Source organism: Eretmochelys imbricata, chromosome 6 (genome assembly GCF_965152235.1).
Source record: "Eretmochelys imbricata isolate rEreImb1 chromosome 6, rEreImb1.hap1, whole genome shotgun sequence".
NCBI classification, from domain to species: Eukaryota; Metazoa; Chordata; order Testudines; family Cheloniidae; genus Eretmochelys; species Eretmochelys imbricata.
In genome coordinates this window covers 69268441-69284065 of record NC_135577.1, presented here as the reverse complement: position 1 = coordinate 69284065, position 15625 = coordinate 69268441, and the positions used below count along the sequence as shown (strand labels likewise).

General features: G+C 43.7%; 1 protein-coding gene across 1 annotated transcript in view; it reads left to right on the top strand.

Moving 5' to 3' along the window:
- Positions 1–15625, top strand: part of STARD9 (StAR related lipid transfer domain containing 9) — a 190177-nt gene that overhangs the window by 68737 nt on the left and 105815 nt on the right. Inside the window, exons 4-6 of the mRNA XM_077818810.1 lie at positions 12560–12676; positions 15392–15424; positions 15522–15583. Coding sequence (XP_077674936.1) covers positions 12560–12676; positions 15392–15424; positions 15522–15583 — 212 coding nt within the window. The remainder of the gene's footprint in view (positions 1–12559; positions 12677–15391; positions 15425–15521; positions 15584–15625) is intronic.

The following is a 15625-nucleotide window of genomic DNA, read 5'->3' as shown; positions in this document are numbered from 1 at the left end:
TCTATTAATAAGGACTTCTTTGTCTTTAAACCTTGTATGTTGAGTTGAGAATATACTCCGTAAACCGAGTTAAAAGCAAAAGTTATCTTTACTGGTCAAAGTTTCTCCCAAAATATTGTACAGTTATGACAACTGTTGTGATGTGTTCAAACCTCTTTTGTTAGAAGTTTCAACAAATATCAGCAACTGATTTTAGGGAATTCTAACACAAACAAGATAGGTTTCCTATTCAGCAATGTTCCCCCCTCAAAAATAGTCATTATTTGTAATATGTTCTTCACAAAATAGTTATTTTATAATCCTGGATATAATCCTGTGGGGGTTTTTTTCCATGAAAACATAAGATTAAAGTTTGTAAAGAGCCATTTTATTTGGACTATATTTGATGCGAATTAATAGCCAATAAAGAAATAAATCCACTTGTGAACTGTAAATCTGTTTGAAAAGAGAAACAAGATATTTAACTTATGCTTTCACTTTTGAATAATATTTAGCAACACAGTTACAAACGTATTTGCCAGGGCTGTTATCACTCACTAAACTTACACCATGTGAACCACTTGACTTGAACCTATTGTTGCTATCTGATGAACCTTGCCTCTCATACTACAGAATTAGGAGAGATTCTTAGGTCTTGTAGTGGTTGTTTATTGGAACAACGTATCTGAAGAGAAGTGACACTAAAGAGAGGTGTTTTTTTAATACGTTTCTGTGGTAACTGTCTGAAGGTGAGTTTTTGTCCGTTCAAAGTTAACATGCAAAGTGTTCATAGTCTACGCAAGCTAAGGATAATTCACTAAATTGGAACTCTGGCACATGGCACGCTTAATTGAACACTTTTGTTTTCTACATTAAAAAAGACCCCTTTTTAAAAAAATTTTTGCGTAATGGGTAAAAACTAGCTGTTTAGTGACAAACACAGGTTACTTATAGAAAAGAACACTGGTGCATTTATATTTCACTTGAGAAATTACTAATATTTATTTTTATATAATTTATACAGTAGCTAAATGGTGCTGGTCATTTTTTATGCAACATTGGAAGGAAATGACCACTGTCGCAGAGTCTATAATCTAAGGAGAGACCAACCATTACAGACTAAAGAAACATAGAGGAATATGAGAAGAATTGTGTCCAGAGGCTTATGGGCTGGTATTTCTTAAACTTTAAATTTAATTTTTAAAAATAAATATTATGAGTCAGAGCAAGCGTAAAAGTGAGGGGTGAGCTGGTGGGAAAGGAGGTAAGAACATAAGCCAAAAGGGGGAAAAGATGGAAGGACAGAAAGGAATACAATGAATAAGAGTGGGCAATGATGGTTGTGGGTAGGACACTGGGAAGGTATGCATGGTCCCTGACATGACGTAGAGTATGCAGGTCACAGAATATTAGAGAGAGAGAAGGTGGATGAGGTAATATCTTTTATTGGACCAACTTCTGTTGGTGAGAGAAATAAGCGTTTGAGCTTACTGTAACCTCAAAAGCTTGTCTCTCTCACCAACAGAAGGTTTGTCCAATAAAAGATATTACCTCATTCATCTTGTCCTACGATGTACAGTATAAGATGAAAATCCAAAGCATTAATTAGATTCTGCCCCAACAGTCAGCTGTGAGTGCTGCCCAAAACACAAATTTTATATTCTCCCGCAAAAAAAGAATGTTGACTAATATGGCTCTATTTTTGTAGTAATCCATGCTTCAACACATTAGTACCATAAGCGTGCTTGGTACTTTTCATAACAAAGACACAGTCCTTGTGCTGACTTACCTACCATCTTAACAGTATAATTCATATAGTTTGTAAAGAAATGTAGTTTTTGCAAGTAAGAAGAACAGTGGCTTAGACACTTAGGGTACTGAATCACCCCAGTTAACACTCTGTCATCTTGAGGGCCCACGTGTCTACAGGTCTAGGGGGAGAGAGAGAGGTTCTGGCTTCTGGTAGGTAGGGCTAGCTTGGGACTCTTGGAAGGAACTAAGCCCATCCAGTTGGCACCAATTTCTCCTTCCATCTCAACTTGTGGCCCTGACATGACCCAACCTCCAAGACCAGGAACTAGCAGAGGGAAGGTATTGGGATCTGAAACTGGGAAGGAACCACGTGAAGGCAGCAGATTCTCCAGGCACAGATACAAGCACAGAAGGTTTGTGCGGAATAAGCTTGAGTGTGAGTTTAAGCGCAATAGCTATTTGACCCTAACTACCCATGTGGACACTTTTATGCTGCACTAAAAGTATCTTTGTGTGCTTTAGCTTAGTTCACTTTCTGACTGCTTGGGAGGCATGATCTGTTGTTCAGTGGGAGGTCGTATAAAGGTTAAGTTGGTGGGAGAGGACTTGTTTAGAAAAGGGAAAGAACAATGAAGGGTGGAGAAATAGGGGTCTTGCTGTGAAGGGAGGAGGGGAGAGAGAGACAAGATTATTCTTTCTAAATGCTGTGAGAAACAGTGCAAATTAAAAATTCAATCCACACTCTTGAGTGACGTAGTTATACCGACCTAACTCCTATATGATCTAACAGAAGGGCTTCTCCCATCAACATAGCTACAGGCTCTTGGGGGGAGAGAGTACCTACACCCACGGGGAAGCTTTCCTGTGGATGCAGGTAGCATCTTCACTGAAGTGATATAGTGGTGCAGCTGTGCTGCTACACGGTTGTAAGTATAAACAAACCATTAGTTAAACTGATGCAAATCCCTAATGTAAACACACTTAGCCCTGGTCTACACTAGGACTTTAGGTCGAATTTAGCAGCGTTAAATCGATGTAAACCTGCACCCGTCCACACGATGAAGCCCTTTTTTTCGACTAAAAGGGCTCTTAAAATCGATTTCCTTATTCCACCCCTGACAAGTGGATTAGCGCTTAAATCGGCCTTGCCGGCTCGAATTTGGGGTACTGTGGACACAATTGGATGGTATTGGGCTCCGGGAGCTATCCCAGAGTGCTCCATTGTGACCGCTCTGGACAGCACTCTCAACTCAGATGCACTGGCCAGGTAGACAGGAAAAGAACCGCGAACTTTTTAATCTCATTTCCTGTTTGGCCGGCTTGGCAAGCTGCTGGTGGCCATGCAGAGCTCATCAGCAGAGGTGACCATGATGGAGTCCCAGAATCGCAAAAGAGCTCCAGCATGGACCGAACGGGAGATACGGGATCTGATCGCTGTATGGGGAGAGGAATCTGTGCTATCAGAACTCTGTTCCAGTTTTCGAAATGCCAAAACCTTTGTCAAAATCTCCCAGGGCATGAAGGACAGAGGCCATAACAGGGACCCGAAGCAGTGCCGCGTGAAACTGAAGGAGCTGAGGCAAGCCTACCAGACAACCAGAGAGGCGAACGGCCACTCCGGGTCAGAGCCCCAAACATGCCTCTTCTATGATGAGCTGCATGCCATTTTACGGGGGTTCAGCCACCACTACCCCAGCCGTGTTGTTTGACTCCTTCAATGGAGATGGAGGCAACACGGAAGCAGGTTTTGGGGACGAAGAAGATAGCTCCCAGCAAGCAAGTGGAGAAACCGGTTTTCCCGACAGCCAGGAAATGTTTCTCACCCTGGACCTGGAGCCAGTACCCCCCAAACCCACCCAAGGCTGCCTCCTGGACCCAGCAGGCGGAGAAGGGACCTCTGGTGAGTGTACCTTTTTAAAATACTATACATGGTTTAAAAGCAAGCATGTGAGGATTAATTTGCCCTGGCATTTGCGACTCTCCTGGATGTACTCCCAAAGCCTTTGCAAAAGGTTTCTGGGGAGGGCAGCCTTATTGCGTCCTCCATGGTAGGACACTTTACCACTCCAGGCCAGTAACACGTACTTGGGAATCATTGTACAACAAAGCATTGCAGTGTATGTTTGCTGGCATTCAAACAACATCCGTTCTTTATCTCTCTGTGTTATCCTCAGGACAGTGAGATATCATTCATGGTCACCTGGTTGAAATAGGGTGCTTTTCTTCAGGGGACACTCAGAGGTGCCCGTTCCTGCTGGGCTGTTTGCCTGTGGCTGAACAGAAATGTTCCCTGCTGTTAGCCACGGGGAGGGGGGCAGCCACACGGTGGGGGGAGGCAAAATGCGACCTTGTAACGAAAGCGCATGTGCTATGTATGTAATGTTAACAGCAAGGTTTACCCTGAAAGAGTGTAGCCACTGTTTTATAAAATGTGTCTTTTAAAATACCCTTTTTTTTCTCCACCAGCTGCATGTGTTTCAATGATCACAGGATCTTCTCCTTCCCAGAGGCTAGTGAAGATTAGAAAGAAAAAAAAACACATTCGTGATGAAATGTTCTCTGAGCTCATGCTGTCCTCCCACACTGACAGAGCACAGACGAATGCGTGTAGGCAAATAATGTCAGAGTGCAGGAAAGCACAAAATGATCGGGAGGAGAGGTGGCGGGCTGAAGACAGGGCTGAAGCTCAAATGTGGCGGCAGCGTGATGAGAGGAGGCAGGATTCAATGCTGAGGCTGCTGGAGGATCAAACCAGTATGCTCCAGTGTGTGGTTGAGCTGCAGCAAAGGCAGCTGGAGCACAGACTCCCACTACAGCCCCTTTGTAACCAACCACCCTCCTCCCCAAGTTCTATAGCCTCCTCACCCAGACGCCCAAGAATGCGGTGGGGGGGCCTCCGGCCAACCAGCCACTCCACCACAGAGGATTGCCTAAAAAACAGAAGGCTGGCATTCAATAAATTTTAAAGTTGTAAACTTTTAAAGTGCTGTGTGGCATTTTCCTTCCCTCCTCCACCACCCCTCCTGGGCTACCTTGGTAGTCATCCCCCTATTTGTGTGATGAATGAATAAAGAATGCATGAATGTGAAGCAACAATGACTTTATTGCCTCTGCAAGCGGTGATCGAAGGGAGGAGGAGAGGGTGGTTAGCTTACAGGGAAGTAGAGTGAACCAAGGGGCGGGGGGTTTCATCAAGGAGAAACAAAGAGAACTTTCACACTGCAGCCTGTCCAGTCATGAAACTGGTTTTCAAAGCTTCTCTGATGCGTACCGCGCCCTCCTGTGTTCTTCGAACTGCCCTGGTGTCTGGCTGCGTGTAACCAGCAGCCAGGCGATTTGCCTCAACCTCCCACCCCGCCATAAACGTCTCTCCCTTACTCTCACAGATATTGTGGAGCGCACAGCAAGCAGTAATAACAGTGGGAATATTGGTTTCGCTGAGGTCTAAGCGAGTCAGTAAACTGCGCCAGCGCGCCTTTAAACGTCCAAATACACATTCTACCACCATTCTGCACTTGCTCAGCCTGTAGTTGAACAGCTCCTGACTACTGTCCAGGCTCCCTGTGAACGGCTTCATGAGCCATGGCATTAAGGGGTAGGCTGGGTCCCCAAGGATAACTATAGGCATTTCAACATCCCCAACAGTTATTTTCTGGTCTGGGAATAAAGTCCCTTCCTGCAGCTTTTGAAACAGACCAGAGTTCCTGAAGACGCGAGCGTCATGTACCTTTCCCGGCCATCCCACGTTGACGTTGGTGAAATGTCCCTTGTGATCCACCAGTGCTTGCAGCACTATGGAAAAGTACCCCTTGCGGTTTATGTACTTGGCGGCTTGGTGCTCTGGTGCCAAGATAGGGATATGGGTTCCGTCTGTGGCCCCACCACAGTTAGGGAATCCCATTGCAGCAAAGCCATCCACTATGACCTGCACATTTCCCAGGGTCACTATCCTTGATAACAGCAGATCTTTGATTGCGTGGGCTACTTGCATCACAGCAGCCCCCCCAGTAGATTTGCCCACTCCAAATTGATTCCCAACTGACCGGTAGCTGTCTGGCGTTGCAAGCTTCCACAGAGCTATCGCCACTCACTTCTCAACTGTGAGGGCTGCTCTCATCTTGGTATTCATGCGCCTCGGGGCAGGGGAAAGCAAGTCACAAAGTTCCATAAAAGTGCCCTTACGCAAGCGAAAGTTTCGCAGCCACTGGGATTCGTCCCAGACCCACAACACTATGCGGTCCCACCAGTCTGTGCTTGTTTTCCAAGCCCAGAATTGGCGTTTCACAGCATGAACCTGCCCCATTAGCACCATGATGCATGCATTGGCAGGGCCCATGCTTTGAGAGAAATCTGTGTCCATGTCTTGATCGCTCACGTGACCGCGCTGACTTGCCCAGTATCGCTCTGCCAGGTTCTGGTGCTGCATATACTGCTGGATAATGCGTGTGGTGTTTAATGTGCTCCTAATTGCCAAAGTGAGCTGAGCGGCCTCCATGCTTGCCTTGGTATGGCGTCCGCACAGAAAAAAGGTGCGGAACGATTGTCTGCCATTGCTCTGATGGAGGGAGGGGTGACTGATGACATGGCTTACAGGGTTGGCTTACAGGGAATTAAAATCAACAAGGGGGTGGCTTTACATCAATGAGTATTTCAGGCAGGGCTTCATGGAGGGTTCCAATAAGAAATGGTGCACCTAAGTAATTGTTCTTATTGGAACAAGCAGGTTGGTCTGGCCTCTGATTGATACATGGCTAGATTTACCTCGCTGCACCTTCTCTGTGAGTTACTGCAGTGTGACCTAGAGGAAGGAGTCCCCTAGACGGGGGAGGGGAGGAAGCAAATGAGTACAAAACAAATCTGGTCTATTTCTTGTTTTGATCCACGCCTTCTATCTTTTACATCTTTGGCTGGCAGCAGACGGTGCAGTAGGACTGCAAGCCATCCACATCTCATGGCTGCTTGGCAGAAGATGGTGCAGTAGGACTGCTAGCCATCCTCATCTCTTGCCTGCCTGGCAGAAGATGGTACAATAGGACTGCTAGCAATCCGTATTGCCTGCCTGCTCACCATAAGATGGTTTAATTGGACTGACTGCAGGACTAAAGAGAATGACCTGGTCAAGTCACTTCTAATGTAGTCCCTGCGCCCATGTCTGCCCAGGTGCTCCTGGCCACCGTGGCCAGGAGCACCTCGGACATGATGATGACGGCTATCAGTCCTACTGCACCGTCTGCTGCCACAAGGCAAGGGGTTGCTGCTGCTGTGTAGCAATGCCGTACCATGTCTGCCAGCACCCACGAGACAGTTACGTGAGCAGGCTCCATGCTTGCCGTGGTATGGCGTCTGCACAGGTAACTCAAGAAAAAAAGGGGCGAAATGATTGTCTGCTGCTGCTTTCACGGAGGGAGGGAGGGAGGGAAGGGGGGCCTGACGATATGTACCCAGAACCACCCGCGACAATGTTTTAGCCCCACCAGGCATTGGGATCTCAACCCAGAATTCCAATGGACAGCGGAGACTGTGGGAACTGTGGGTTAGCTACCCACAGTGCAACGCTCCGGAAGTTGACGCTTGCCTCAGTGCCGTGGAAGCACTCCGCCGAGTTAATGCACTTAATGCGCTTAGAGCATTTTCTGTGGGGACGCACACGCTCGTATATATAAAAACAATTTCTAAAAAACCGACTTCTATAAATTCGACCTAATTTCATAGCATAGACATACCCTCATAGTGCTTAAACAAGGTTTAAATAGATTTAAGCCGCAATGGTATAGCTTTCCAGCATAGACAAGGACTATTACTTATAACTGTCTCTCACAGCAGGTGGTTAATGAAGCTCTGTTTCTGGTTGTATGCTAAGTTAACAGCTAAGAAGACTGGTGCCTGCTTTAAGCCTTCGTATGTAATATAGTTTGTGCACGTTAGGTTGTCCTTGTGTTTTCTTAAGGGCTGCATAACTCCTGTTGCAGTCTTACTTCCTGTTTCTTGGGAACAGTACAACTTCAGACATAAGCTTTCATAGTGTGGATCACAAGATTTACCTGGTATGCAAATACTTAAAGGCTCACCCTGTTTTGTACACTCGAATAGGGCATGGAAGCTTTTGAGATGTTTAGATAATCAATTGTTATGCCAGTCAGTAAAACATCAACAGCTCTTACTTCAGCTTTCAATCTTCAGATTTTGACAGGGCCTTGACATTGCTGTAGAAGCAGCACATTCAACCCCTAGGAAGGAGAATATCATTTTTGACCAACACTTTGAGGTCAGCGTAGAGTGAGCTCTTCCCCAGGTCATGTTCACCATTCCTCGTTTGGAAAGACAAATTTCCCCTGAGCTAGACCTCAAAATGGGGGTGGGCAAGAGCAGATACATAAGACGAAAAAGGTGTGTGTGGGGGGAATCCCAGAAGATCTCTGTTCTTTTACCCCTCAACAAAAAAACAAACCAGATCCATATTTCCATTAGCAAGGATATGGAGGATTGCTAAATGTGATGGGCAAGAGTGGAAATGGGGTGTGCTTCCCCAATACTTTAACCCTTGGTCAGGGTATAACTTTAGTACAAAGGGTTAAACACATTTTGACTTTGAGATTGATCTATAGGCCCTGTCACATCAAGGAGCCCTCATTAATTTCCTACCATGATGACTCAGTCCAAGAATCACAAATATAACGGTTTGACTTGTGATTATTAATATTCAGATGTTTTTCCAAATAATTGTAACTTTTTAGGGAAAAAAATGGCCTAATTTGTATTGTGCTGATGTAATGAGTCTACAAACACAGGGCCAAATTCTTCCTTCAGTGCTCCACAGAAATAATGGGATTACAACAGAGCATCTTAGAGGAGAATTTGGTTTACAGACTTTTTTAGTCAGTGTGTTTAATAAATAGCGTGCCTGAGATTGATCACTGTGCTCTAAAGTAGTGGTAGCTAATAGTAAATCAAACATTCTATCCTGCCTTGATCCCAGATCAGTTACTTCCAAGTGCTTCTTTAATTCGAACACTGTTGGAACTGTTGATGAGCAATTAGACCTAAATACAGTGATTCTCAGTTCAGAAAACACTCTGGTGAAATCCAGAACTATTTTAGAACACAATAGGGATACATTTCGGATTGACCATTTTCTAAGGTGCAACAGCACTGTGGTTAAAGAAACAAAAACATGTCACAGTTGCCAAAGCACAGCAGCACCACCAGTCAGCAACTATTGCTATGTCAGAGTTTTGGGAGACTTGAAGTACTTTTCTATTAGTAAACTTTTGTTCCCTGAAGCACGTACAGGGCTCAGTTCTGTATTCCTTACTCTTGAGTAGTCCCCTTAAAGTCCACAGAACTGACTGTGCTAGATAAGAACTGCAGGATCAGGCCTATATTCTGGTTTGATATTTATTCAATTATTTTTAAAAGAGCATTGCCTTTTCCATAGAAACAAATGAGTTAAATAAAAAACAGATGTTGAAACACTACTACAAAGCAACTTCCAAGAATACTCTAACCCCAAACTAAATCCCTCTCGTTATATTTTCCCACAGCTCAAAGAGGGCCTCATGGGCAAAATACTGCCTATGATCTTATTTTATATTTCATATTTGTATGTGATTACAAGGAGCACATTTTTGAAAAGCCTCGTGGTGTCTGGGTACTTTTAGGAGAGAACAGTGATACAAGAGAATAGTTTCCCAGTGCCCTGAGAGAATATGAAGTTGTAACTGCATTCTGCTGGGCAGAAAGAGAATATATTTTTAATAGAGGGAAGGATAATAATTAATAACATTTATACATCAGAGTTTTTAAAGACATCAACCTAATACATTCTATGCCTGAATAATTTTCAATCTTTATTTAATAATAAAAAAAGTGCAAGATAGGAGACAGGACAGCAGTACAAGAGTGGGTGAAATCCTGGCCTCAAGTCACTGGTGTGATGGGGCAAGGCCAAATGGCTATAGGAAAGTAGTGAGAAACAGGTATGTTAGCCCCAGGCTAAATAAATCTCTGTTACCATGGTAACCAAATGACAGTTGCTCCAGGTTAATCAAGACACCTGGGGCCAATTAAGATCCTTCCAGAAAGCAGTGGAGACAGGTTGATTGGGACACCTGAAGCCAATCAGGGGTTGGCTGAAACTAGTTAAAAGCCTCCCAGTTAGTCAGGTGGGGGGTATGTGTCAGGAGCTGTAGGATGAAGCCATGCTGCTGGAGAAACCCTATCTGGCACAAGAAAGGAGACCCTGAGGTAAGGGTGACGTAGATATTGAGGAAGTGGGGGCTGCTGTGGGGAAGTGGCCCAGGGAATCATACTTGTCCTGTTTCCAAAAAGTCAGCTACCAAGAGCTGCTACTATCAGGTTCCCTGGGCTGGAGCCTGGAGTAGAGGGTGGGCCAGGGCTCTCTCCTCCCCTCCCCTCCCCTCTCCGACTAATCACTGAGACTGGGAGACAACAGAGACTCTGCGAGGGAGGATAGCTTCTCCTCCTCGGTCTTGTTGGCTTATGATGAAAATGGCTCAGTAGGCTGTGACCCTTGCCTCTAGAGAGAGAAGGACTACGTGGAGGGTCACAGTGAGCCTCTGAGGCTAGCATAATCTGCCAGGAAGCGCAGGACCCACTGAGACAAGGTCTGAGCTTTGTCACGCTGGGTAAAATGTCCATTGACTTCAGTGGCGCCAGGATTTCACCATCGAAGCATGAAGAAGACATGGAGCAGAGACTGGAAAAGGAGACTAAGGGAATGGAATATTGAACAAGAAAGGAAGGAAGAAAAAAATTAGGGCAGAGATTACAGAGGGCCTTGTAGGTGAGGATGAGGAGTTTGCATTTGATGTGGCAATGATTAAAAAAACATGCAGTTTCAGCCTATTGGGTGATGGCGACCTGTTCAGCATTGCTCTCTTGTCATTCATATTAAAGTGTCTGCCTGTGTTTTCACTGTGGTTGGTCGGTATATGTTGATAAATGTGTTATATATTATGAGGCAGGTCTGTCTTCCTATTTACATTGTACCATGTTTGAACCTTCCAGGATTTGTCATTCCTGACACAGAATACTTTTGTTAGACATGCTGCCACTGATCCACTAACAATGAGCTGATATTTGACTTCTGGCTCAGATGGTTTATTATCAGAGAACACAAATAGCTAAGTTATCCTTGATTACTGAAATGTGTGAATAGTCTCAGCCTTCAGTGGAGTTGGAACTATATTGAATTTTCTGCTAAGAATTGGCACCTGTGGTTTGAACTGTAATATGACCTGCAAATTAAGGCTCAAGAGTTTATTTTTGTTAGCTCTGATTATTATTCTTGCTATTGGGGTAAATTTGTTTTGCCTACAGTATATTTGATTTCTTTATCCACCATTGTTAAGTTTAATACATTTACCTGTCTGTGAAAGAAACAAAAGTTGGCTGAATCTTTTTAGCGAGTATGGTATGTAACTGTGTATATATACAGGTTAACTTTCTACATGAATAGAAAAGATTTTTGTACTTACAGTATTTTCTTTGAAAGACTTCAGCTGTACTGAGTTCATTTATCCTGTGCTGGAGGGCTTAGCAGTTGACAGCCAGCACAGAGGGGACTCCATACCCCAGTGTACCCAGCAGAGGAGATGACCTCTCTTTACACTGCAGTGGAGTAGCGATTTGGTATGTTGGGGATGGGGTCAGTGGGTTTGGGCACAAAGTAGGAACTGAGCAGGAGGTAACATCTGCTACTTTCTGCCATGCCTAGCAGTAGCCAGCTTTTGGTCTTGTGGATTGTGATGCCCAACTCTTTTTTATTATTTTTATTATTTATTATTTGTATTGCTGTAGCGCTTTGGAGCCCTAGTCATGATCCTGGACACCATTGTGTCAGGTGCTTCACAAACACAGCACAAAAAGACAGTCCCTGTCCCAAAGAGTGTGCAATCTAAGTATAAAACAAGAGACGACAGATTGGGGAAACAAGGAAAATTCAGCCTTACCCAAAGAGCAGTTAACAATGGTTCACTGTCGCACTGGTAGGATGTAACTAGTTGGGTCCTGCAGGGATCTGTCCTGGGTCTGGTACTATTCCATATTTTTACTAATGACTTTGATAGTGGAGTGGAGAGTGTAATTGTAAAATTTGCGGATGACGTCAAGCTAGGAGCTGTTGCAAGCACTTTGGAGGACAGGATTAGAATTCAAAATGATCGTGACAAATTGGTCTGAAACGAGAGACAAAATTCAGTAAAGACAAGTGCAAAGTACTACACTTAGGAAGGAAGAATCAAATGCACAGTTACAAACTGTTTTGGTGGTAATACTGCAGAAAAGGATCTGAGGTTATAGTGGATCACAATTTGAATGCGTCAATGTGACACAGTTGCGAAAAAGGCTAATATTCTGGGGTATATTAACAGGAGTGTCATATGTAGGACACGGGATGTAATTGTCCCGCTCTGCTTGTCACTGGTGAGGCCTCGGCTGGAGTATTGTATCCAGTTTTGGGCACCACACTTTAAGAAAGATGTGGGCAAACTGGAGAGAATCCAGAGGAGAGCAACAAAAATGTTTAGAAAACATTTAGAAAACCTAAAAGAAAAAGGAAAAATAAGTGGGCATGTTTAGTCTTGAGAAAAGGAAACTAAGGGGGGGCCTGGTTACAGTCTACCTTTTTTTATCTTGTCCAATTTCCACATGTTTGTTAGTCCCATGAAATATGTCAGTAGTCAAATGGAATGGAACTTCTTATCATTTAGACTTGAGAAAAATAGACTGAGTGATGTTTGAATGGCAGTGAGTGTTTCCAAGGAGGGGATGACTCACTGAGTGCATTTTTTTCTTTTGACCATTCCAGGTTTTCCAGGACCTCGGCACATCAGTGCTATCTGGTGCTTTTAAGGGGTATAATATCTGTCTTTTTGCATATGGACAGACGGGTTCAGGAAAAACGTACACAATGATGGGAACTCCAGTGAGTCATGGTCTTCATTACACTCTTTTGTTTTTGTTTTGTTTTGTTTTTTTATCTGTTTATTAAATTGAAGTTCATGATTAAGATCCCAATTAAGCAAAATGTTTAAGCATGTTTTACTTGGAATTACTTGTGCTTAAAATTAAGCACATGCTTAAGTACATAGCTAAATAATGTAGCAGAAGCTAAAACCATAAAAATATGGTATAATTATATTATATGGTATGTTGGGGTATATATAAAAATATGATATAATTCCTTTCGTAGACTGTGCTGTTTGTTTGTTGCATGTGTGCGGTTTATCATTTAGTCTAAAGAAAACAAGTTTTCTACCATGAACACTTACAGTTCTTCGTAGCAGCCAGCCTGTGCATCTACAAAATATTTTAATGTCACTTTCTTTGATAATCAGACAACCGTGTTGAAGTTAAATTACTTTTGCTAATTAATATTTGGAATAATTATTTGTGCCATCTTTGCTGCATTTTTATGAGAAGACTTTGCTGTCCATTAGGGAACAGTCTGAGATGACCATATTTGCTTCATTTCCAATTACTAAATGAATTTGAAGGAAGCTTTGGGGGTGAAACATTAGCATATGCTCCTCAAAGCCACTCAATTCTAAGATATTTGAGTTATGGGGCCCCACTTAGTGTGCCTTTATGTGTTAAAGCACCCAAACCATTGGGTCCAGTGGAAGGGTTACTGGCTTTGCTGATCCAGAGGGAAAGGTAGTTCATCTCTCTGAAAACCTATATAAATTGAAGGGGAGTAAATTGTCTCTAAAGCGGTGTTTCTCAACCTATTTACCATTGTGGGCTGCATATGTGTTAAGTGGGTTGCATCCAATACTACCTGTATGGCCCTGAGGGTGTCACGTGGGCCACAGCTCTGTGCTGAATGGGCAGCAGGTTGAGAACCACTGCAAAAGAGAGAACCATGTTTTAAGGGGACAGCAAGAGCAGGTCAGTACCTCCCACTCCCTGAGAGGATCACTGCTTCAGGTAAAGGGTAGGGGAGAGAGACACACTCTTCAAATAAAATTCTTTGAACCTATAAAAATGGTTCAGGGTTGGTCTGAATTTTGGATACAGTTTCTATTTGGTTCTTATTTTTACTGAACTGGTTCTGCTGTTCCTGAATGACCGTATTAGCTTACTAAAGGCACCACCTGACAGGCAGCTGCAGGGAGATTTGCCCATCTGATACCTAAGGCCTGATTCTCTTCCATGGCGCTAGTCTTGATTTAGAACAGGAAGTCAGAAGAATTATACTGATGTAAAACTAATGTAAGTGAGAGGAGAATCAGGTCACTAGTGTCTGTTTATCTTGGACGTATAATAGCAGTTTATAATGACCATATCTTAAAGATCGTTATTAATTCCTATTGCACTTTCATTGTAGTAATGTTGCTGCTGGATTCTTTGGTGAGAGAGTGATTTGTGCATCAGGAAGAATCCCACTTCGATCCGATATTTAATAATTTGCATTTATTGTAAAACACTATTAGCCTTGTTAATAGCTAGAAAATCAGCATGCTTGGTCTGTAGAGAACTTTCACATCCACAAAAATGCATTTATTTAGGGAAAGCTGTGTTTTCTGTAATTTGTTCTATTTCAAATATACCTTTTAAAAATCTTAGCATCCTACTGCAAAGAGATTCCTAGTGGGAGGGGCTGAGCCTGAAGGTAGCTCCAAGTCTTTACGTAAGCCATGTGCTGTAGCAAGTGGAGTCATCTTAGAATCATAGAATCATAGAATATCAGGGTTGGAAGGGACCTCAGGAGATCATCTAGTCCAACCCCCTGCTGAAAGCAGGACCAATCCCCAATTTTTGCCCCAGATCCCTAAATGCCCCCCTCAAGGATTGAACTCACAACCCTGGGTTTAGCAGGCCAATGCTCAAACCACTGAGCTATCCCTCCTAGCCTTAAACTTTTCAGCAATCACTGCCTATTAAAAATGCCTTAAGATGACTTCCAGTGAGGATAAAATTGACCGTTACAGGTACAGCCACCATTCTACCAGAGTATATCGTCCCTTTAAGTCTGGGGTGGCCAACCTGAGCCTGAGAAGGAGCCAGAATTTACCAATGTACATTGCCAAAGAGCCACAGTAATACGTCAGCAGCCCCCGCATCAGCTCCCCCCTGCTCCCAGTGCCTCCCGCTCACCAGCAGCCCCGCCAATCAGCGCCTCCCTGCACCTCCCGATTAGCTGTTTCATGACATGTAGGAGGCTCGGAGGGGGAGAAGCGAGGGCATAGCAGGCTCAGGGGAAGGGGTGGAGTGGGGGCAGAGCCAGGGGTTGAGCAGTGAGCACCCTCCGGAAACATTGGAAAGTTGGTACCTGTAGCTCCAGGTCCAGAGTTGGTGCCTATACAAGGAGCCGCATATTAACAGAAGAGCCGCATGTGGCTCCGGAGCCACAGATTGGTCACCCCTGTTTTAAGTGATTATTTCTAGAGATGCTGCAACTGGAAAGCTATGAGTTGTCACACATCTAGCACTGAGAATGCTCCAAGGCAGATTGTGTTGTGATCTCCACAATCACTACCAGTGTATCTCTCCATGTTTTAGTGGGAAGTTGCTGCTGGAATAGTTGGGCATTCCCCATAGCTTTGTTTATATTTACATTTATTAAAATGACTTCTGACAAGAGACACTGGGACTGTGATCATATCATATAATTGTTTTGTTTTTGTTTTATTTAAAGGCATCCATTGGGTTGACACCTCGTATATGTGAGGTATTTGTTTTATGAACTTGAAATTGTTTAAACTGTTTTTCATTTTCTTTTCTTTTTATTTTCTTAAGAAAAAAATGTAAACTTTTGGTTTGTGCAGGGCCTTTTTTCAAGGGAGTATGATTATTCAGAGCAGCCAGCATCTTGCAGAATAGAAGTCAGGTAGGAGTGTCTCATTATTTTTGGCCGTATGTTTCTAAATAC